This window comes from Nuphar pumila, chromosome 9, assembly GCF_984573655.1.
Source record: "Nuphar pumila chromosome 9, dmNupPumi1.hap1.1, whole genome shotgun sequence".
Classification (NCBI taxonomy): domain Eukaryota; kingdom Viridiplantae; phylum Streptophyta; class Magnoliopsida; order Nymphaeales; family Nymphaeaceae; genus Nuphar; species Nuphar pumila.
The window spans coordinates 78,616,726-78,642,223 of NC_143257.1; the positions used below are offsets into that span (position 1 = coordinate 78,616,726).

The 25,498-nt window shown below is 38.4% G+C and overlaps 1 protein-coding gene across 1 annotated transcript in view; it reads right to left on the minus strand.

Annotated features, from left to right (window-relative positions):
• The window catches only part of GRV2 (DNAJ heat shock N-terminal domain-containing protein), a 247,129-nt gene that overhangs the window by 180,945 nt on the left and 40,686 nt on the right, over positions 1–25,498 (minus strand). Inside the window, exons 7-9 of the mRNA XM_090017668.1 lie at positions 4,095–4,196; positions 3,957–4,019; positions 1,491–3,755 (exon numbers count right to left, since the gene is read on the minus strand). Coding sequence (XP_089873794.1) covers positions 1,491–3,755; positions 3,957–4,019; positions 4,095–4,196 — 2,430 coding nt within the window. The remainder of the gene's footprint in view (positions 1–1,490; positions 3,756–3,956; positions 4,020–4,094; positions 4,197–25,498) is intronic.

Genomic DNA, 25,498 nt, shown 5'->3' on the forward strand with positions numbered 1-25,498 from the left:
GTGGCAGTAGAGCCGTAGGCCTCGTAAAGACTCTCTCCAACAAACCACATCAAACCTTTGCTAATATTTTTTTTCGTGAAGACCAGGGAATTTCAGACATGATTGAATCATGACAGTCAGCAGAACGCAACAGGCTGGGTCGATAACTGGACCCCGACCCGCGCCGGGGGAACCTACGGTATATATATATATATATATATATATATATATATATATATATATATATATATATATATATATATATATATATATATATATATATATATATGTGTGTGTGTGTGTATATATATATATTACATTTTTGCCCCTGTCGCACCCCCGCACCCGCACCCATGTGACATAGACATATACATATTTTTCTTCATTGTAATAGGAAATACCCTCTAGGGGTACTTTTTGTAATAATACTCATGTAATAGGGTCTGTCCATTAGGGACAGAACAGTCTTCAACTCATTTTTGTATTTGTATTTTTTTATTTTTAATAAGGGCATTATGGTTTTTGTGACCATAGAGTCGTTGGGACTCCCCAAAAAGCTAGATTTTTAGTCATTGGGGCCATCCCAATGGCTCTAATGGGCCCATAATGCCCTCTTATGTGTGTATAAAAAGGGACATCTTGTCCTCTTTGAGGTTATGCATTCTTCGTGCATTTCTCTCTTAATATATTTTTTATTTTAAATGTGTTTTCTTGGCCCTTGTTGGCTCTTGTGATTAAACTCATTTTCAGATTGTGTTTTGCCTCGTGTGAGGTGTGAGAGCTATTTTCATTTCATTACAATTCTTATATAGATAAAAACCCTTTGCTCACCCTTTCTATATCTCCAACCCAGCTTTCCATTTAGAGTTTGAGAACCATAACATCCAAAGAAAACATATGGAGTGCACCTCAAGGTCATGTTCTTTAGATCAAGGTTACAAACTGGAAGCAGTTTCCTCTTGAAGGATGTTAATCTGGGGTCTTTACATGCCTAAACACACAGACATGCAAATGGTGCAAACAAATCCAACAGTCATTAAAAAGTACAAAGTGCACAAAATGGAATTTGATAAAATAATCATATAACTAATAAAGGAAATATATCCAATTCTTAATCAGTAAAAGTCAATGAACTAATTTTTTATCTCAAAATATGTTTTTAGATTTGTTGCAACTCTTTAAACATATCTACCAAACTTCCACGTTGTAATACGTAAAATAACTAACAGGATTAAATTTAAATCTAAAAGAACGGTCTCATGTTTATAAGAAAGCAGCACCAAACAAAAGCACTGGATGTCAGATGCAATCAGATAAAAAAAATGAAAGCAGGGCCACACACATGACCTCTTGCATAAGCACCTCAATCAAATAGGGAATCGATATGCATCATGTTTGACAGTTAAATCAACTAATGACGGAAGTAAAGAATGTCATGTTCTGTATGATATAATGCACACATAGTTCTGACCAATATCAACAAGAAAAAAAACAGCATAACAGTGAGTTACCTTCAATAGCAGCAGCAGACGATGTCTTAAGGCTCGATCATCAGTCCTGTCCAATAAAACAGTCACATGAGCAGTTCCATCAAAACTACCAATTACTTTATAATGCTGCTCATACACAATGGCCATAGCTCTTGCACAAAGTTCTCGCACAGAAGATCCTCCACCTCCCCCAAAACCATCTAATCTACCCATGTCACACCAGTCATCAGATGAACCCAATTCATCAGGAATAGTTCCATCCACGGTAAGCCCCACATCAGCATCACAGAGAAAACGATGGTATAGTGCTCTAAAAAATGCAACTGGATCTCGCAAAGGGAAATCTCGTGCCTGGCCACTGTTTCCACTATCAAGCAACAGTCGCAAATAATATTGACCTACACAAACTTCTTTGGATAGACTAGGATAGCGAACTGAAAACTCTGTGTAGTTCCAGGATATCCGGGATGAATTATTATCTTTGCCAGACATTGCCTCCACCATTGTACTCCCCGGAACGATATCTTCAGTTCTTTCCTTCTCAACATCCAATGTGTGAACCTCTGCTTGCAGAGCTTCTCTCAACTCCTGCCGCGTTCTCTCATTCCAGATCAGATCAGCACGGTTGTGATCTAGACCAAACTCTCGCCAAAATTCAGGCCAGTTACAAAGCAATCTACCAGATCCCACAGGTGTATTCTCCACAACTACTTGTGCAGGAGCAGGTGCACCAGGATTTATAGAGCCAGCTGTATTTCCTTCAGACTCAACTGAACTGGAAGCACTTAAATCTAAAGCTTGTTGTCCGTTAGATAAGGGTACAGATGAAGAAGATGACACCAAGTTGTCATTGAGTGCTGCCACATATGAAGCAGAGGAAGTTTCATTAACCATATTTTGGCCAGAAATTACAGAAGACTGAGCAGTTGAAGCCAGTCCAGGATGTGATTCAACATTGGAATCTTGAATGTTTTCAGGCCCTCTGGGACCAGCAATAACCATGTGCCTTGTTGTATCACCAATTTCAACATTGTTGGAAGAAGCATGATCTTGAGCAATCATTCCTCTAACTACTCGACCCCTTCTCTGCTGAAGTATGCGTCTTTGTCTTCTCCCAGGTGAAGGTCCATCTTGATCAACCAAGATTTGCCCATCTTCTGATAATACACCATCATACCGAGTATGTAAATATGCGACGAGTCCAGGAGGAAGAACCCTTGATAACATATCAAGAGAAGGTTGATAAGAATCTGCCCACAGGGCTACAAGCTGCCGACTGACTTCACGACGCTCACCAGCAGGAAGAAAAAATGCATGCAATAGGTGTCGCAAGAGAGCACCATCCCTCAATGCAGCTTCCCGCATTGACTCTGCAGCAATAGCATCTTCTTCTGCAATAGTTCGCATAATTACAGCAACTGTTTCTCTAACACTTTCAGCAGGATGCCCAAACAAAGCAAACAAACGGCGCCGCAAACCTGCCACTTGTCGCAACAACTCAACAAAAGTTGCATACTGAGTGGTCTCACCATTAGGCTCACAAAGCATTGCCTCCAGTACTTCCACGACAGCCATAGACAACAAAGGAGAAACTGAAAAAGGTCTCAACCTATTGACAAGAATGGTGACATAAATTTGATGCCCAAAAAGTACAGACTTCGCATGCATGAATGTGGCATGGCGCTCACCCTTAGAATCCATCAACATATTAGTACCACCAGGTCCACCACCAATAAGAACTGCAATAAGGCCTGTTGCCTCGGCAGCAACACCCTCTGAACCATTTCTCAGAAGCCCCATTATTCTGCCAACAGCAGCAGGAAATGACATCACATGTGATGCTGCATTTCTTGAAGCCAGCAACCTACGCAGACATACGATGAAGCCTATAACAGTAGCGGCTGCTTTGGGAGAAGGAGATGGTGGAGGGGGAGAATCAGGTGGAAGATTTGGTGTTGCTGGCAGCAATGTAATCAGAGCCATCAGGGCCACTTCAGGAACATCTATATTAGGTGGAACTCCAGTATATGGTATGCAAGCATTAAACTCCCTTATTCGACGCCATAATCTTGCTCTTGACCCTGGAATGGATCCTCCTTCAGCTACAGCATCCTTAGCAGCTGCAGCCAAATGTTTCAGGTGCATGGATGCAACTTCCATATCACCAATAGGGCGCTGTGGTCCAACTGCTAATAGTTGGGCTTGAATGTAGGCTCTCCCACAAGGAGGATCAATGCAGTGACCAGGCATTGTCAACCGAGGCAATACAGGGACTGAGATTTGACCCTACATAATTTATACACAAAAGCATCAGCTAGAAGGAAAATAAAACTACTGGCTACAAAATATAATTGGCAAATCAAATTAATATGTTCAATTTATATGGAACTATCAGTTGAACAGAAATGGACTGAAATCAAATTTACTATCTATTAGAGGACAAAACTTTACTGTGAACATCTGTTTCAAAGAAACACATCTACCTACTTCTGTTTGCAAAACATCCCGAACAGCTGCAAGCAGGCTATCCCGAGAGGTACTTGCATACACCTGAAATTAGTGGCCCAAAAAAATGTTAGGTACTAGTACTACTAATCAAACAACAAAGGAAGAACCTGGACTTACGTGAATAGGACAACCATCATTGAACTCAATTGCAAACATCTGTGGCTCTTCAGCAAACCGGACAAGAGAAGCCACTGATGATAAAGGTCGAACAATGACAGCCTACAAAATATCACAAAACTCCACAGTTAAGCTATGTTAAAACTCAAAAGGTTTTCCTTTTCCAAACACAAAAGGTTTTACCTGTACAGACTGCAGCATTAATAAACTATATTATTACATACAAGGGATTATGGAAAAAGAAAACAACATGATAATCTGCAAATTGCAAACAAACATGAACCTGAGAACTAGGCACATCATTAATTTGTGAACTCAAACCACTTGACTTGTGCATGCTATTGGTAAGGATAATTTTTTGGTGCGGACATGTGCACCAGAATCAAGCACTAATATCTCATTATTCATGCATTTTTAAGTAAACCTGACCATACAGATTGATTTATCATGGCTCATTTACTTCAGAAATTAGAACCACTAAATTTAAATAGTCAAGTATGTTTTAGGTAAGGATAAAAATGAACTGTGCAGATTGCACCAAAATATAACAAAGGAGGCTTTTCACATCCAAATTTCTAGAATAGAACATGATTTTTACTAATTAACATGCTACACACATCCATATGGCTGGTCTACTTCCAACTGGATGAGTAGGTGAAACTGAATCCATTGATATGGTATGCACAATGCACCAGAGAGTGACCTGACAAGATACTCAACCACTAGAGGTTGGTGAAATTTAAGACTTCATGCTAGTATAACACTTTTCAAAGTGGCCAGTTGTCCTTTGCTCATGATCATAGTGAGATTTGTACTCTGTAAAAGTCAATTTTTTGCCATTTAATAGAATAAAAGAAAGAGCCGCTTTCATTTTTTAACTATACACTGATATTTGTAATCTTGCTCTTGCACTTCCTCGTCAAATTCTCCTTTCATTGACGATCATTCCATTGTACTTGTATTCTCTTTTTGACACAAATCTGAAAAGCTCTCTATCTTTAAACAATTTAAGGTCTATATTGGCGATCAATTTCATGGGATTAACAACTTCAGAACTGATAAAATAGTTCAATATACTCCCATTGCTTTCAAGCAATTTCTCCAACATTATGGGATTAACCAAGAAGTTTCCGGACAGAAATGCCTAAACAAAATGTAAAAGGAAGAACAAGCACATAGTAGGCACAACATTAACTACATCATATGTGAGTGAATTAAGGAGTGATCTGCAGATATGGAGACGCGCACATGCAAACAGACACACACATGCATGCATGCACACGCGCGCGCATGCACACACACATAAGCAATAGACAATATATGATATAAACTGATATCATCAGTCATTCTTTGATTAAAAGAATAATCCCATCAAAATTGAAACAGAAATATTTTCCATAAAGAAGTCTAGTTTTGCTTCCTTCTTGCTCTAGAATTCCTCCTTCCTTTTGCATTTTTAATATCCAAACTTGCAGAGTATGCTCGAACATCCCTTTCTTTTTGTTGGTTTCATGCATTCAATGTAAGATGTCCAGTCTTGTAATAAAATAGAGGTGTTGCTCTTCTGATTTCACTCTTGTAGGTGAGTGGTTTGCATTCCCATTGTGAGTTGGATCATCTAATAGCACTCCGTCTTCAGCTCTCATTTTTGCATTTATCACTTCAGAAGTATCGGCGTATTTTGTGTCAGTGATTCCCGAATGCGCAATAATATTAGCTGCAAACTTAATTTGAGACAAAATGTACCCTCTTGGCGAGTAGGCTAATTCAATTCCTAAAAAATATCTCAAAAAACCAAGGTTAGTCATATCAAAAGATTTTTTGAAGCATAATTTTAATTTCTTCAATTTTCTTCTAATCCTTCACAGTGATGATCATATCATCAACATATAAAAGGAGAATATAAGTGAGGTACATGTAGATCTTACAAAAAGAACAGTGTCAGTGTAACAAGATTTAAAACCAAAGTTCAACACAGTACCACTAAACCGATCATACCATGCTTTAGGGGTTTGTTTAAGCCCTTAAAAAGCTTTTTGAAGACGAAGAACCATTCCATTTTCAATAGTCAAACCAGGGAAATAATCCATGTACACTTCTTTATTTAAATTTTCATTTAAGAATGCATTCTTAACATTTAACTGATATATAGATTATTTTCTAATGGATACTACTGAAACTAGAGCCCTAACTATGGTCATACGAGCTACTGGGGCAAACGTTTTCTCATAATCTATTTCATATTCCTGAGAGTATCATTTTTCAACTAATCTTGCTTTATATTTTTCTAGGGACCCATCACTTTTTGTTTTGATTTTAAAGAGTCATCTACACCCTATTGTTTCTTTCTCTTGGGAAGAGGTTGAATTGCCCAAGTATGAGCCTTGTGTAATGCATCTAATTCTATTTTTGTAGCTTCAACCCATTCTTTGCATTTTTCCAAAATATACAATCTTCACATACAAAATCTTTATCTTTACAAAAATATTTCAAAAATGAAAAATGAGATAATTTGGATATAATTGGGTGTCCTAATCTTTTATGTCATGTCTTTGACATGATTACAAAAGGAGTTTTTGGTTACACATAAGGAATCCATATAGTAAAGATCTTCTCTTCTATGGCCTTGCCCAATCAGCTTCCCTGACTGGAGATCCTGCACCCAACAAGCCTTAGATGAGAAGAATACTTTACACCCATAATCAAAAATTTGATAAACTAAAAAAAAAATTAAGTCTAATTTTAAGATAACGCTCACATTTGAAACAAAAAAAAAATTGAAATATTGTTGAGGTTTCCTATAGTTTTGACTTTTAAAGAAGTATCATTGGCGGTTGATACACATGAAAAGTATGAATTAGTGCAATCAGATAATAGACTCATTATGAGTCATGTGAAAAGAGGCACCCGAATCCAAAATCCAAGAAGACTTAGCCGGAGGAGATGGTGGTGCCGGATGTACAAAGAGTGGCTTTAAGAGTTTGTGAGACGGCCTCTGCTATTTGGGCAATTGTTAAATCATTGAAGTTGCCTCCTTTCTTTGATTCTTGAGGTTCTTCACTTATAACGGCCACTTTCTTTAACTTGGGACAATCCGGTCTTATATGCCTCGGTTCCTTACAATGATGACATGATTTTACTTTTGTATCCTCCCCCATTATGTCCTTCTTCATTGAATTTTCTTTCAAAGTGGGGTGGTTTATATGTTTTTACAAAAAAACTGGATCCTTATACGGCAAAAACCTCATTATTAGACTTGTGCATTCCAAGTCTCGTTTCCTCTTGGCAAATTTATAGAGCCTCAAATTGTCAAACCATTGAATTTTTTCACTTCACAATGTGCTTTCGAAAAGCATAGTAATACAAGAGGGAGTGAGGCTCTATTTATAAAGCCTCACTTTACATAAAGGGAGGCACTACCTCCGGACAGTCATATGAATTACAATAACAAAAAGAAAACGAAAATGATTTTTCAGTCCCTAATGGACTGTACTAAAATATATTACATGAAATGACCATAATATTCCTGATATACATATATTTATAAATATACATATATCACTGGGTATGTACATAGTATTTTAACATTTACATTTCCAAGGTTCAACCAAGACTTAATTCAAGAAACCATTACTCATATTTGGTTTGGTATTGCTACAAGACATGGCGTTGAGAGTACACACACATGAATAGCGTGATAAAACTGTTTATATGTCCTACATGTCCTAAACACTTCAAACAACATAGCTACAGGTACTTTTTGCTTGATCTAAATCTGGAGATCCATTTATCATTATTTATTTACTAAAAATTGTGCTTTAGATCAACTGAATTTAACCAGAAATTTTGAATTTCTCGTGATCAAGTTTTAGTGTGATATGAACTGATTAGCTTTTTATCGCTCTAAAAACACATCTAAACATGAAAAGTACATTATCTAAAGCATGTTTTCTACTAAGTAAATTATACAGCCTATAAGTACTTTGAATGGGAATATTAGCTAGCTGCCCACCGGATTGCGGGAAAGCGCTATCACATATCTATCTTTGACGGCCTGTCAAGTGGTCTAGGACTTGATTACACAACACGTTCATTCGACCTTTGAGGTATTTTACATGGATAAATTAGACAAATACCTAAACATCTATGTCACACGGATACTCCATTTTGGCCCCACATCATGTCCCTTTATATAAGTCATGTTAAAAACTTCATAAAAATGGTTATATCCCCGTATCGGCAGCCATATCCACATGACACACCTACACATATGCCTTTTTAAGCTGTTTGGGATGGTTTAGGAGACAAGATTATTTATAACCTCTCTCTCTCTCTCTCTCTCTCTCTCTCTCTCTCTCTCTCTCTCTATATATATATATATATATATATATATATATATATATATATATATATTTTACGGACCGACATGGAGCTTGTTCTTTTTGTTTGGATCGATCAGATTCATTTCTTCTCGTTTGGACCCGTGCATATCTAGATCGGGTATTTGGTTGGGTTTTGGACTTGTTTGCTTTGGTTTGGTTTGCTTGAGATGTGGGATCCATCTTGGACCTATCCGTATTTGATTTGGTTTTGATCTATTTATACTGGATCAGATCCACAATGGACCTGATCCATCCTAGGACTATACATCGGAATAGAGCATCTTGGACATTTTTGGAGAAATTCCCTCTAAGATCACCTTTCCCTTTTTGCATCTTTTTTGTTCTTCGAGGGTATAATCGTCGAGATTGAGGATCTCCTTTTGGTTGAACTCACTGCCTCCGATCACCAAGAATGTGTTCCTCCCTTCGATCGTAGCATCCACGATTTCTTGAGCTTCACGAACTTATCAATGAGGGACCAAGACCCTCACGATTTTTGTGAAATCTAATAGGACATTAATCCCAAGATCGAAGCCCTATCATTGATATGAGAGCCAAGTTCTTGGCAAACGAATCGATGGCGACTCAAATCTGTTGCACGACAATGAGGACGGCATCCAATGAATCGATGTAGCCTTCCCACATCACACGGTTGCCTGAGGACCAGAAGGCCGACCGATGACCCCTAAAGAGAGAGAACCCACCCTCTCTTTCTCTCGTTTGCTTTCCTCTCTGTCTCTCTTTCTCTACACACTGCCACTATAGCTTGTTGAAAAGACACTGCTTGAGAGAGCCCACATAAGATCTTTCTCCCACCCTACTGCCTCACTCACGTCTTTGCACCCTATCCCTCGCAATCGACAATGAGGGGCTTCAACAGAGGATGGTGTGACGCTCCTGCTAGGCGACCTACTCTATTCAAGGGCCTGCTACCAAGGCTTGATCCCTCTCCCTCTCGGACTCCCGCTACTGTCATTATCAATCTCTCCCTCTCTATCTCCCTTTCTTTCTTTATCTCGGTTGGACGGCGCAACTGTTGCTACCACCACCCAACCTCTCTCTCTCTCCCTTTCTTACTTTCTCTCTCTGCACCGCACTGTCTCCCTCTCGGTGCTTTTCCTGACCCCCCCCCCCCTCCTCCGATCGGTCGACTTCAAACTTCTCACCGTTCAGCATGACCTTTCCGAGATCGAACAAATCCAGTTGTCCAGGTGCCACCAATTATTGATTTCTTTGTTTTGAGTAGTGGTGTTCACTTAGCTGCATAAATAGATATATTTTATGTAATTTCGAACATGTCACCATTGTTGGCATGCGATCTGACGAGTTGGAGATTGTGGGTATATCAGAGTGTGCTTGGAGAAAGGAACTCACTCGAACTCCCGCCAAGTTTTCACATGCAAGGGTTGTCAGTGGTGGTGGATGTTATTGGCCTTTTAGTTTGGGGATTGACCATTTTTTTACAAGTGTCAGTTGGGTCAAGCAGTGACAACGTAGTAGAGCAGACTGGCCAAGTTCGGTTGTTCACCAATGACAGAATGTATTGAGATGACCATGTCGTGGTGACAAGAAATGGTCATAGATCTCAAGGCAAACATGGAGGAGTGTCAGTCATGTATCGAGCAGACCCTCAACGAGTTTGCAGACCTCAGAGACTTGATAGCAGATATGAATCGCATGATGGCGACCCTCGATACATGACTAGTGCAGGTCAATGAGCGAGCAGAGGGGCTGAATGCCAAGATTAACGAGAGGCATCAACAATGCCTACGAAAGATAGATCAGCTATAGAGGAGGCCCCACCAGGACAGACCCAAACCAGAGATGGCAGGGTATAGCCTGGACTATGGGCCCTACCAGACTTATCACCCGAGGTTGGAGTTCCCAAAATTTTTGGGAAACGACCCGACGAGCAGGTTGTTTCGTGGAGAGCAGCGCTTTCAAGTGACCCAGGCCCCAAAGGAGGAGAGAGTACAGGTGGTCTCCATTCACATGAAGAGGAGATACGTTGTGACCAATGGTTTGAAAGAATGCATGGGACACAAGAATGGAGGATGTTTTAGAGGGCGTTGACAGTGTGCTTTCGATCGTCCGCCTTCGTGAACCATGGCGTGACACTCAAAGCTGAGAAAGACCAGGACAGTAGTATAGTATCAGGCGGAGTTCAAGAGGCTCAATTCGTTGGTGATGGACTGGCCAAAAACTGCACTAATAGGTACTTTCATAGTTGGTCTGAAGTGGGAGATTCAAACAGAGGTGCAAGCAGGACAGTCAGTTAGCCTCCTGCAGGTATTCCAGTTGGCTCGTTTGGCAGAGGAGAAGCTCCAGAGGACAACGAGGAGATGTTCACGGCCAACCATGATGACATGAGGCAGACAAACAGAGGGTAGGTCGCGTTGGACAAACAGCCCAGACAGGTCGATTGTAATGTCACGTATTTTCTTACTTAGTCGTTTTAAGATTTTTCAAAAATTTGGCTAAGTATAGAAGAAAAATCGTTTGGACCTCGTTATTAGACCGATGTTTTTTAGTATGAGCCTAGCCCAGGTCTCATCGGCAAGCTCGAGACGAGCCAATCGAAGCATAAAAAAGAGTTTTATTTTTTACCTTTAAATTCAAGTGAAATTCAAGTGAAATTCAAATTATTTTCGGGCGAAATTCAGAATTTATATTCCTATAATATATCGTTGGATGCGTCTCAAAATGATGATCACAACGATATATTACTTTTTAGAATTTGGGTTCCGGTTGGCCCAAAATCATATTTTTTCAAAAAAAGAACAGTTTGTCGGTTTGGATCGGACTGGATCCAATAGTTTTGATCTGAATTAATATGGATCTGGACTCTATCCAAGACCCATAATAATCTGGATTTGGTCCGGTCCAAATTTCACTTGGATTTTAAAAGATGGATTTGGATCTTGGATCCAAATTCATGCTCAACGATTTTATAGCTTTAAATTCATTTAGGAGTTTTAAATTTGAGTTAATTAAGGTTAAAAAGCCTCCCTAGTTAATTTGGCTATTTTTGAAAACTTTTAAATAATTATTAATTATTTAATACTAAATAATTAATTCCATTTAATTCTGAATTTTTATTTTAGGGTTGATTAGGACTTCTTAAAAGAGTCCTTGTACGTGCCTTAGAAGGCCAAAGAAAATTTTAGAAAGAATTCTAAAGCAAATTGAAAACTTTCAAAACAAAGTCAAACTTAAGAGTTTCGAAAAAAGGGAGAGAGAGAGAGAATCCTCCAAAGAGGAAACTCTCCTTCTCTACCTCATCTAGAGAAGGCTGGAGAAGGGGGGGGGGGAAAGCACCTCCTCACTCTGTTTAAGCCTCAAAAACAAAAAAAGAAAGGAGAGAAAGAAAAGAAAAAGGAAGAGAGAGAAAGGAAAAGGAGAGGAAGAAGGGGAGAAGGAGACCTTCTTCTCCAGCCATCTAACACTTTTCACCGTTTATTTTCTTGTGCTCTTGGATTCACGAAAAGGTACGGATCTCCTCTCTTGAAAGCAAGTGAGAAACTGAATATAGATGGGGTTTTTTGAAGCTTATTCTGAAGTAACTCTATATGTATATATATATATATATGTATATATATATATATATTTTAACCTATTTATGATCATGCTGAAATGGAAGTTTGGTTTTGATTATTAATATTGCTAGAATGGCATGTATTGTGTATGTTTCATGAATTCATAATGAACCTGGAATGAGAACTTGACTGCATTTAGGACTGCTTGAGCCCAAAACCCTTTTAGAACTTGACTTGCAATTAGCAAAGTCCTAGTGGTTCCCATGATGTGGTGGTGCTTGCGTTCAACAAGACCATTTTGTTGAGGTGTGTGTGGGCATGATCGTTGATGAATGATGCCATGTAGATTAAGATAATTTTTAAATTCTCTGGACATAAATTCTCCCCCTGAATCGTTGTGAAAAATGGCGATATTACTTTAAAATTTATTAATAATCATTTTATGAAATATTTGAAAATGAACAAAAACCTCGGATTTATGCTTAAGAAAATAAATCCAAGTGTGTCTAGAAAAATCATCAACAAAGATGACATAATACGCATAATCGCCTTTAAAAATAACTGGTGTGGGTCCCCAAACATCCGAATGCACTAACTCAAAAGGTTTTGTAGAGACAAAGGTTCTACTAGAAAAAGGTAATCTTTTCATTTTACCAAGAATGCAGGTTGTACAAGCAAAATTTTCAGATTTCAAAATTTTCCGAAACTTGGAAAGAATTGGATTTTAGACATATGAGGATGGCCAAGTCTTTTGTGTCATAATTCTATTTTCAATTTCTGAACATTTAGACAAAAAACATTCTTTGGTAATTCCAAAAAGTCCATGTAATATAGTCCTCCTTCTCTATGGCCTTCCCCAATCAGCTTCCCTAACTGGTGATCCTGTACCCATCAACCATCAGAAGAAAAGGATATATTACATCCATAATCAAAAATTTGTGAAACAGATAGAAGATTAAAATTTAATTTTGGCATATATCTAACATTGGGAATACAAAAACGTTGATAATTTTCAAAACAGCCTATTCCTTTTATTTCAAGAGATGTTTCATCTGCTGTGAAAACTTTTGATATACTTGTTTTTAAGACATTCGGATAAGCATTTGTCATTTGGGGTCATATGAAATGAAGCACCAGAATCTAAAAGCGAAGAAAAATTACCTGGACCGGAAACAGATGCAATTGTCGCTCCAGTTGAGGCATCAGTAGAAGATGATGTGAAATTGTCTACGAAGAGACAATACATAAACAAGCATAAAAACCTTATAAAAGAAGTGCACGAAAGCACTCTCACAACACTTGAACAAAATACACAAAAAGTGTATAAATAATAAACATGCAATAATGCATGTATTTCAATATATAAAAGCAAATGCTTGAGACTCTCAAGCTTAAGAAAATACAAAGGGGGAACACCCCTATTTATACAAGAAGGAAGGAGGCAAGAGGGGGCTCCCCAAAGGAGTCGTTGGGGAGCTCCCAACGGTCACAATTGTGACCGTTGGGGGCTCCCCAACGACTCTATTGGGGAGACCCCCAATGCACTTTTTGAGAGTGCAAAAAAAGAAAAAATAAAAATTAAAAGAATTACAAAAATAATGGAAAAATTACAGCATATTCCAAATGGAATATGCGCAAAATGTAAAATGACAAAAATACCCTTTCGGGTAAAAAAAGATAAAAATGTATAAATATATATACTTATATATAGAGATACGTATACATATAAAATATGTATACGTATCTCTATGTATATAAGTATATATATTTATACTTACAATATTGATTTTGAGTGTACATTTTAACACCCCCCCTCAAACTTACGGTGTGATAACCGCAAGTTTGTCCAGAAGGAAATGAAATCTAGGCGAACAAAGAGCTTTTGTGAAGAAGTCCGCAAGTTGATACTCAGACGTCACGTATGGTAGATCAATGACCTTCTTCAAGTATTCTTCTCTGACATAATGGCAGTCTATCTCTATATGCTTTGTTCGCTCGTGAAAGGTGTGATTTTTGGCAATATAGATTGCACTTTTATTGTTACAACACAGCTTTGTTGGTTCTCGGATAGGTACTCCCATATCTTCCAAAAGTTGTCGAATCCATACAATTTCCATGGTAGTGGATGCCATGGCTCTGTATTCGGCTTCAGTGGATGACAAAGAGACTTTCTGTTGCTTTTTACATCGCCATGAAATCAAAGATTCACCTAGAAAAACACAAAAACCAGTGGTGGAGTGACGGTTACTAGGGTCACCTCCCCAATCTGAGTCAGTATAAGCAAGTAATTTTAAATCAGAAGAAGAAGATAGAAATACTCCCTTATTTATTGTGCCCTTCAAGTATCTGACGATGCGAAGAACAGCACTCATATGAACGGTTGTGGGAGCGTGCTGAAACTGACTGGCGATGTGTATAACATGTGATAAGTCAGGTCTAGTAATACTAAGATACATTAACGAACCTACCAGCTGCCTGTAAGGGGTAGGATCGGTTAAAGGAACACCATCGTCAATTTTCATTTTTGCTCCCACAACTTCAGGAGTTTCGCATACTTTGTCATCAGAAATCCCGGATCTGTCAATAATCTCACAAGCAAGTTTAGACTGAGATAAAAAATAACCACGTTGCGAATAAGCAACCTCAATTCCAAGAAAATATGTCAGAAAACCCAAGTCTGACATCTCAAATTTTGAAGTCAAGACGGACTTAATACCCTTGACTCATTGAACATCATCACCTGTAATTAACATATCATCAACATAGAGCAATAATATTACAATCCCTGCTTTAGATTTCTTAGTAAATAGAGCAGTGTCAGTATAGCATGAGAAGAAACCATTTTCCAACATTACACTGGTAAATCTATCATACCAGGCTTTGGGAGCCTGTTTCAATCCATAAAGAGCCTTTCGAAGACGAAGAACTTTATTTTCAGGAATCTTCATGCCTGGTGGGGCATCCATATATACTTGTTCGTTAAGATCACCATTTAAAAAAGCATTTTTCACATCCATTTGAAAAATGTTCCAATTTTTAATAGATGCAATAGTAATGAGACATCTAACTGTAACCATTCGGGCTACAGGAGCAAAAGTTTCTTCATAATCAATTCCATACTCTTGCCCATACCCTTTTGCAACTAAGCGAGCTTTATACCTTTCAAGGGATCCGTCACTCTTAGTTTTAACCTTAAAAACCCATCGACAACCTATAGTTTTCTTTCCTATGGGTAGAGTTTCGAAATCCCAAGTTTCAGCCCTTTTAAGAGCATTAAGTTCATTTTGCATAGCTTCTTGCCATTCTATACATTTTTTAGCTTCTTCAAAGTTTCTAGGTTCAAAATAAGAATGAATGGCACTAAGACAAGTCCTATATCGGGGTGAAAAGGAATCAAAGGAGACAAAACGAGTTGGAGGTCTCCTATTCCTCTCAGATCTACGGTGATCGAGAACAGGAACAAGTTCACTATATTGATCAATAGCACTTCTAAAGGTGTCTTGGTTTCTACGTGAGTATGTTATTGGATCACTTGAACTCCTGCCTTCTTGTTGGTTATGCTCTTCGACATTACCCTCAATGTCCTCATCATGGTTTGATGATACATCATCATCACTAGATACATCATCATTACTAGACAATATGTCAAAAAGGAAGGAATAATCAAAATTTTCTTGTTGCAAAACATTTTTTTCAAATCCACTTTCATTTTCCAAAAAAGTTACATTTCTAGAGACATATAACTTATCTTCTCGAAGATCATAACACCGAAATCCCTTTTGAGTTTCAGAATAGCCAAGAAAAGCGCAGGGGATAGCCTTGGGAGAGAGTTTGTCATTCTTATCCGTAAGTATGAAACACTTACACCCGAAGACTCGTAATCTATTATAATCTGGTTCAAGTTTATATAAAATCTCAAAAGGGGATATTTTTCCTAATAATCTAGAAGGCAAACGATTTATCAGATAAACAGAAGCAAGAGCAGCTTCAGCCCAAAAATTTTTTGGTATGTTTTGGGAAATAAGAAGGGTTCTAGTGGTCTCAATAATATGTCTATGTTTTCTTTCGGCCAACCCATTCTGTTGGGGGGTTTTAGGACAAGATCTTTGGTGAATGATTCCTTGATCTTCAAGATATATTTTAAATTGGTTGGAGAGATATTCTCCTCCAGAATCACTTCTAAAAATCTTTATGTTACTATTAAATTGATTCTTGATCATCGAATGGAAAGTTCTAAAGCATGAAAAGACTTCATGTTTGAATTTAAGAAAAAAGATCCATGAATATCTAGAGAAATCATCCACAAAAATAACATAATAAGAAAAACCTCCTTTTGAGACAACAGGTGCCGGTCCCCAAACATCGGAATGAACAATTTCAAAGGGTTTTGATGAGAACATAGTTCTTTGCTCAAAAGGTAAACTTTTCATTTTTCCGAGAATACAGTCATTACAAGAAAAGGAACTTTTACATAGGTCTTTTGCAAAATGTAAGTAAGACAACTTGGTGATATTAGGATGACCAAGTCTTTTGTGCCACATGTTTATATCTTTGTTTCGGGCAACATTACAAAAAGATTTTGGAACTCGAAGAGATTCCATGTAGTATAAATCGCCTTTTTCTAAAGCCTTCCCCAATCAATTTCCCGGACAGGCGATCCTGTATTAAACATTTATCACATGAAAATTTAATATCACAACCATGATCCGAGAGTTGAGAAACAGAAAGAAGATTTAAATTAAGTTTAGGTATAAATCTAATTTTTGGAATAAAAAAGTCTTGAGTTTCAAAATTACCTATTCCTTTAATTTCAAGAGAAGTTCCATCCGCAGTGAAACAAAGGATGGAGAAGTATTTTTTGAATAATCGGAAAGTGAAAACATGTTTGGGGACATATGAAAGGATGCACCTGAGTCCAAAAGCCAAGGGACTTTACCTGGAATGGAAGAAGTAGACACGGCGGCACCGGATGTAGCTCCCTTGAGAAGAGGTTGAAGGGCTTCCATTATTTGGTTCAACGAGAGTGACCCACTTGATGATGCCTCTTCCTTTTGTGGTGCGCCGGTGGTGGCCATAGCAAGGAGCTTCTTCCATTTGGGACATACCGGCTTGATATGCCCCGGTTCTTTACAAAAGTGACATATAGTCTTGCTATAGTCCCGCTTCCCTCTTTGTCCACCATCTCCTCCTTGATTTTGGAATTTAAAGTGAGGAGGACGATAGGTCTTTACATTATTTCCGGGTCTTGATACGGCATTAACCTCATTATTTTCTTCATAATTACAAGGAACCATAAGAACACTTGGTCCTTGTTTACATAAATTCATACGAGTCTCCTCACCACTTAATTTGGTGAGAACATCTTCAAGAGAGGGAGGAGTAAATGAGGATAGAAGTGATGACCTTATTTGCTCAAATTCCGGTCTCAACCCATTCAAAAAATTGAAGAAACGATCTTCTTCAAGTTGCTTGTGGCGGAGTTCAATTGCCTCTCCACTCCATTTTGGTTCAAGCATAGAGAGCTCATCCCAAATAGAGGAAAGATCGGCAAAATATTCCCTAATAGACATATCACCTTGAGTAAGGGAGAGGGCCTTCTTTTGAAGGTAATACTTATGAGATAGGTCTCTTGATGTATACATCTTCTCGAGATAATGCCAAGCTTCCGATGCCTTTTTGAATTTGATAATGTTGGCATTAATCTTCGTTTCGACGGATGCGAAGAACCAAGAAAGAATCTTGAAATTCTTCATTTCCCATTCGTCGTGTTTCTTTGAGTATTCTTCAAGAGCTTTGATCCTTTCCTCTCCCTCAAGAATCTTGATTTCACTTCCGTCCATTATGGTTATCTTGGGTTCCGGTTCCGGAATTGTTCCTTGCACATAACCCCACAATCCTTTTCCTTTTATGTGGGCCTCCATATTCCCGGCCCAAATATGATAGTTGGACCCATTCAACTTGAAGCCAAGGGCAAAGTGAGACTCTTTCTCACCCATTAAGACGTAGAGAGAAGAAGAAAAAAGGCGTACCAATACGATGTTTCCACTTCTTCTTAGCACAAGATCCTTCTAAAATATTTGAGAAGCAAGATCCACCACTTCAATCTCAAAAAAATCCGAAGGCACGGTTTTCGAGGCACTCGAACAAAGGCGGATCTCACGATCTCCAATCAACAACCGAGCTCTGATACCATGTGAAATTGTCTACGAAGAGACAATACATAAACAAGCATAAAAACCTTATAAAAGAAGTGCACGAAAGCACTCTCACAACACTTGAACAAAATACACAAAAAGTGTATAAATAATAAACATGCAATAATGCATGTATTTCAATATATAAAAGCAAATGCTTGAGACTCTCAAGCTTAAGAAAATACAAAGGGGGAACACCCCTATTTATACAAGAAGGAAGGAGGCAAGAGGGGGCTCCCCAAAGGAGTCGTTGGGGAGCTCCCAACGGTCACAATTGTGACCGTTGGGGGCTCCCCAACGACTCTATTGGGGAGACCCCCAATGCACTTTTTGAGAGTGCAAAAAAAGAAAAAATAAAAATTAAAAGAATTACAAAAATAATGGAAAAATTACAGCATATTCCAAATGGAATATGCGCAAAATGTAAAATGACAAAAATACCCTTTCGGGTAAAAAAAGATAAAAATGTATAAATATATATACTTATATATAGAGATACGTATACATATAAAATATGTATACGTATCTCTATGTATATAAGTATATATATTTATACTTACAATATTGATTTTGAGTGTACATTTTAACAGATGATACCCCTTTAAGAAGAGGTTGGAGGATCTCCATCAGTTGATGTAACGACCCCAACTCCTACCTTTGAAAAATGCGGAATTTTTTTTTCTCTAAGAGTCGCGGAAAACTTCCCAGATACCTGGGGTCCCTACAGTTCCAATTTCAGTTGGATAACCACACACCACAAAGCAACTTACATTTATCAATCATAACTAATCCACTGAACTCTTTTATTAATGAATCAATAAGAGTAACATATTCAATGTCAAATGTGAAATATCAAATTGCAGGAAATCAGAAGAAATAAAACACAAGTAGAGCCACTCTATCCGTAAGTGAAGCCGTCTGAAACAATTGTGACCCTCGTATCCCTCAGAAGCGAGTCGACTTCACTGATCACCTGTGCTTGGGAAAAACCAATAAAATAAGAGGGTCAGAAATCTGAAGAATTTTGCGTACAGGTTTCCCTAATGAATCAAATAAGAAAAAGAGTATAAATAAGATCCATGTAATATTTTGAGGAATACGATTATAATCAATTACTAAGTCAATTAACCATTCATGCATAATTAAACATTTAACAAGAGGGAACACGAAATATGCAACATTGATCACAACTTAATCAATAAGGCAATTAAATGTAAAATAGATCAACATCATACAATGATCAACATCAACAACTAAGTGAACAGGTAAACATGCATGAACTAATTCAGAGCAAGAATATGCATGATTTATGTACAATGCATGAACCATTTATTATCTTCCATTTAAGTTTTCCTCTTTCCATATGCATGTCCTATTAAATGCACACAATCCTTAAGTTCCTCTTTTTAATTTATCATTGCCCGCGGATACACCAAACGGGTACAATCCCCGAGGTCAAGTAGGGTTCCCGGGGTAGCTTCACACACAATTTGTATTTTATTACCGGGTTCTAAACTCAGCCCTCGACCGATATTAGGAAACAGCACCATCAATCGGAACCTTGGAAAACAGCATCCAAAGTCGGGGACACAAGGGAAAACAGCATCCACTGGCGCCACTTTCTTGGTATACCAAAACAAACTCACAGCTGTGACTAACACACTACTCCCGGGTAAAATGGCGGCTCTCCCTAAAACCGCGGCCAGAAGAAGAACCTCAATATCGGGTTCAGGGGCAACAAAACGCACACGGAGTTTTTGTATCCTCACGGTTTCCCCTAAACCGCAATATCCAAGATTCTCATGCTAAAGCAGGGACATCAAGGAGAAAGTGAATTACACTGTTCTTTATTTTCTTTTATCTGGTTATTAATTCATTTCTTTTACGTTTGCAAATTTACATGCAGAATTAATAACATAAGCTTGCACATCAGCATGCTAAGCTTTTCATGGGACCACCGCCCATGACAACATAGAACAGTGTGGTAAAACAACAAATCTCACATTTGATTTGTTGAAATGCATCAAAATAATTAAAACGGAGAACAACTAGTTCTTGAGGCTCACTCAGCCCCTGATGATCCAATTTGATCATCACAGTATTCATAAGCATAAATCCTCAATCACATGCCACTATGCATTCTTTTCACATGCTTTCCAATGCGCATTCATGTATGCAAGTTGTGCATGAATCAATAATTTCATAAGCATAAGCATAAATTCACACCCCCACATTAAATGCATGTTTTCATGACATGCACATACCCATGTCACATGCAAGAGTTCATTCATGAATTGTTCCAATTAAAACATACGAGTACTTATGCCAATACACATAAGCATAGCAATAAAAATTCAAGATTTGCACATGCCCACAAGATGTGTAACATTACATTTGAAATTTGATCACACATAGTTATTCAAGGCGAATTCCAATTCTAACGTGCACATATCCGAAGCATTCATAACAGGAAAAATCTGGGAATTTTAGTGCACTAAACTGAACTTTCAGCAACATATGACAACATATTTAGTTTATACAAATCTTAAGATTAGATCCACATAATCCCGTACATTTTCCACATCAAAATTCCTTTGAAATGTGTAACCAGTATGAATCTATATTCATCACATGAAAAAAAAAAGAAATTCCGATCCACGTCCCTACACAAGGTAACAGTGCACTAGCTGGTCTTACTAGACAATGAAACAAGAGGTTACATTTCCAGTTTTTTTTTTTTTACACTATGATCAGATCATGCTTAACCACAATAAAGTATGGCAGCAAAACAAACTTTGGTACAGAAATTTCTAATAACATTGATATGGTCTAAACAAACAATTTGCATGAGAAATCTAGGAAAAATTGTACAATAACTAAAGTAGCTATTTGGCATTTAATTTCACCAAGCACAACACTCAAAAGATTACTTTATGCCTTAAATTAGTTTACAAGTGAAAAGGTTTGTATTTCCTTTCACAAATAAGATAAAGGAATGATGAAAACAAATTTCCTCAAATAACAAGCATGTAAAGATAATCGTACAAGTGATAAGCCCTTTATTCACCTTATAATATGTTTATAATTCATCTTGTGGAGTCATAAACAAACTTTCAGTTTTAGATATTTTCGAAAAATAAATACAAAGTGAAACAAGTTTAAGTTTGTATACAGTGAGTTTTTCAAGTAGTTGGTATTCCTATATATGCTTTCTCAAATTAATGTTAACACGGCTCTAGGTAATAGAATTTTGTTTGGAGTAGAAACGACCTACACAGAAAATTACATTCTTGACATGCATTGAAAAACACACAATTAAGGAAATCTGGAATTTAGGAAACACACCACATGTATCTAAAAAGAATCGAACAAGTGGCCCAGCCAAAACTGGGTCTAGCACACAGCCAGACTCACCCAGCCGACCCAGTGGCTGGGTCTAGGACACAGCCCAGCCGACTCAATACCTGGGCCCTATTCCTAAAAATTTATCGACTCCTTTTTTTTTCTATTATTGCTGACAGCATACCAAAATCAAAAAGAAATTTGCAGAACAGCAGGTATGCTCGCATAACTCAAACATACTCAGGTTTATAAAGTTCCTACCTTACGTTCGCCTATATTTTTGGCTTTATTTCCAGATTTACAAGCATTAAGAATCCCTAATATGGGTTTTTTTTTTCATAAGGATCAGGACTACTAGACTGCACATACATAAGAAAGTGGATCAACCTTCTGTTTTAATGTAAAAACACCATTACACAAGTATTATTCCGCAATATCATAAAAAAAACATGAATACACATGGATTTCATCCATGGATCCTAGAATAAACGCTCGGATTTACTTACCCACATGCTTCCACCCTAAAATACTTCATGGAATCGAATCCATGTTCGTTTTCCTCACTTAACCCAAAGAAAAACCCGTACCTTTGAAATCGGTGTTTGGGGTTGTTGTCGTGAGAGAAAGAGCTACTCCACCGCCCTCGACTGCTCTGGTGTCGTGGTGTTTGCACGCAAGGGGAAAGACAACAAAAGGGGTTGCCGTAGCCTGCGGTGGCTGCAGCTTTCCGGCGATCTTCCACCTCCCCAAATGCTCGCCCACTCGAGAGAGAGAGAGAGAGAGAGAGAGAGAGAGAGAAACGAGGGAGACGAGAGAGAGATGGGAATCGAGGAAAGAGACCCACTTGGGACCCCTTTTGAAGAGGAAGGCCCGGCGAAATCGGAGCCCTCTTCCCTCCAGCGGCTGCGCTTCAAGCCTCCCTTTTTTTCCTTCCGGCGATTTCGGTTAGGGTTCTCTCTCAGAACCCTAACCCCCCCCTTTCTTTCTTTGTTTCAAACATATCGGGCAACCCTTATCGGGTTGCCCTTTACTTTTTTAAAAGGGCTGCTACAGGGGCACGGGGTGGGGCTCAGGTCCGGACCCGAGACCCGTGCCCGACTCCAATCTGTATGGATCCACAAGTTGGATCCGAATGGATCCAACTGTGGATCCTCGGATAAGTTTTAAAATTTAAAATTTTATTTAATTTGAATTTCATAAAATTTTAACCCCCATCAATATGGATCCGCAAGTTGGATCCAAGTGGATCCAACTGTGGATCCTCGAGTTTGCTATATATATATATATATATATATATATATATATATATATATATATATATATATATATATATATATGTATTTATGTATATTTCTCTTTTATTACTAATATTAATATTATTTTAGTATAACACAATTATTTAGGCCTAATTACCCCTTTATGGGTCCCGGATCCGCGACTTGGATCCCGGACCCAAATCACTTAAGTTTTAGAAAAATCATGGTTATTACAGTTGAGTCATGGAAACAGGCACATCTTGATCTTTTGGCTCGACTTTAACGATGGCAACCCTTTTTTCATCCCTCCTTTTTAGTTTAGTGTATTGGGAGTTGTAGTGCCCTCTCTCATAACAGTGGTGGCAAATAACTTTCCTCTTGTTGAACTCACCATTCTGTCTTCCAAAGTGAGATGGCCTGTAAGTACGAGTATGACTCTCTGGCCTAGATACTGCTAGGACAGAATCATCATCAGCTTTAGGGGTGCTTTTTCGAAGACGATTTTCCTCCATTGTTAATTCTTCAATAGTTTCCACAATAGTGGAAACTTTTCCACGATGAAGGAGGGCCGATTTGGTGAACTCAAATTCCAGCCTTAACCCAGTTATAAACTGGTAGAAATGTTCAGCATCAAACTGCTTTTGGTGAAGCTCAATATCCTCAGCACAGTGCCATTTTGGTTCCAAAAGAGATAGTTCTTCCCAGAGTTCGGATAGCCCATTGTAATATTCTCGAATTGATTTGTTGCCTTGGGTCATCATCCGAACCTTCTCTTGAAGATTGCACACATGTGCAATATCTTTAAGGGAATACATATTTTTAAGGTATTCTCATGGCTTATCGGCATGATCAAACTTGGCAAGACTAGAACATTTTTTAATGTTAACACTATTGATAAGCCATGACTATTTTTGCATGTCCCATCCTCCACTCTTTCCATTTTTTTCATAGGAGGCTAAAGCCTTGATTTTTTCTTCCTCTGATAATGGGACATCCTTATCTCCCTCTTTCTTGGTAAGGGATAGTTTAGGTTCCAAATCGGAATCATCCACGATTCCCCATAAGCCTTTACCCCATATGTGGTGCTTCATGATTGAAGCCCACGTTACATAGTTTATGTCACTTAATTTTATGGGGATGATGGTGACTTTTTCATTGTCATCCATCGTTTACAAGAGGTGGAAAAGAAGAAGGATAGAAGAAAGAAAGAAAAAATGTGTGAGAAGGGAAAGAGATACAATACAATGATGTTGAAGCCCTTCAAATGATACGTTTTGAAGTCGATAATGAAGTGATGAAACACTTTTGCAAGAACAAGGTGATAACTGTAAAAACCGTGATCTTTAGCTATTATTTATAAAATAAAATGTTTTGAAATATGCAAATTGGGCCTCAGATCCACATTTTGGATCTAGGACCCATAAAGTGGTCTTTATGTATAAATGATATCATCCACGTTTATACTAAAATTAATAATAAAAATATAAATAATAAATATTTAAAACAAATAAATATATATATAAACTTAATACGAGGATCCACAGTTGGATCCATCTGGATCCAACTTGTGGATCCATATAAAAGGGTAAGACGCGAAGCCAACTCGGGGTCGGTTACCGGGTCCCGAGTTCGGACCCGGGTCGCGCCTTGTGTAATAAAAGCACACAAGGGTAAGAAGGCAACCCGATAAGGGTTGCTCGATAAATCTGAAGCAGAGAAAAAAAAAAGAAAGGGGGGAGAACCCTAACGGAAATCGCATGGAGGAAAAGGGAGGGGCTTGAAGTGCAGCCGCCGGCGGAAAGATCAGCTCCGATTTTGCCGAACTATCCCCTTCAAAAAGGGGGGAGGGGGGTCCCGAGTTGGTCCTCTCTCTCTCTCTCTCTCTCTCTCTCTCTCTCTCTCTCTCTCTCTCTCTCTCTCGTGCGCACGGCGTGAAAGGGACGCAGCCTTGTTCGACAGCAGGGTCATCGGGGGTGGCGATATCAACCCCTCACAGTGAGCAATCGGGGTCGGCGGGACCAACCTAACGCAATTGCAGCAGCCACCTAATGCCGGACAGAGGTACGGGTCCCCTCTTGTGAAAATAAATGGGAAATCAAACCCTGGTTCAATGTTGTGCTCTTTTCTTTGGATGGAAACCCTGAAAAAAAAATAGTTGGTTGCTTCAGTTGGTGGTGGTAGGTGACAAGCAGGGTGCTGCGTTAGCTTTGGCAGGGTCCCAGCCGACCCAATCGGCTGGGTACCTGTGCTTGTCGTGGCAAGGCCATGGCAGGCCCAGCCAACTCAATCAGTCGGCTAGGTGTTAGCTTGGGGTCTCAGGTAAATAAAAAAAAGGGGGATTTATTTTCAGTAAGAGTTATCATCGGCTCATTCTAAGTGAGTTCGATGGATGCTAAGGGGGTTCCTAGTTCGACTGTCGTGAACGCCGCAGAACAAAATTTTAGTGTTGTAACCTGCTGAGTTTCTTTTTATGTGATGTTCTTAGTAAACCTGCATGAAGGCCGTGTATTTCTTTTGAATATGCAATTGCTTAACCGATGTCTGAGTATATTTAGGTTCTATCGATTTAATATACAGTGTATTTTTTTCTTGTTAACTTTATATTGTTCAGGTAATTTCCTATTCTGAGTATATCCCCATACCTACATTAGTGCACGTTCTAAATTTACTCAAACTGTCATGTGTTCCAAATTG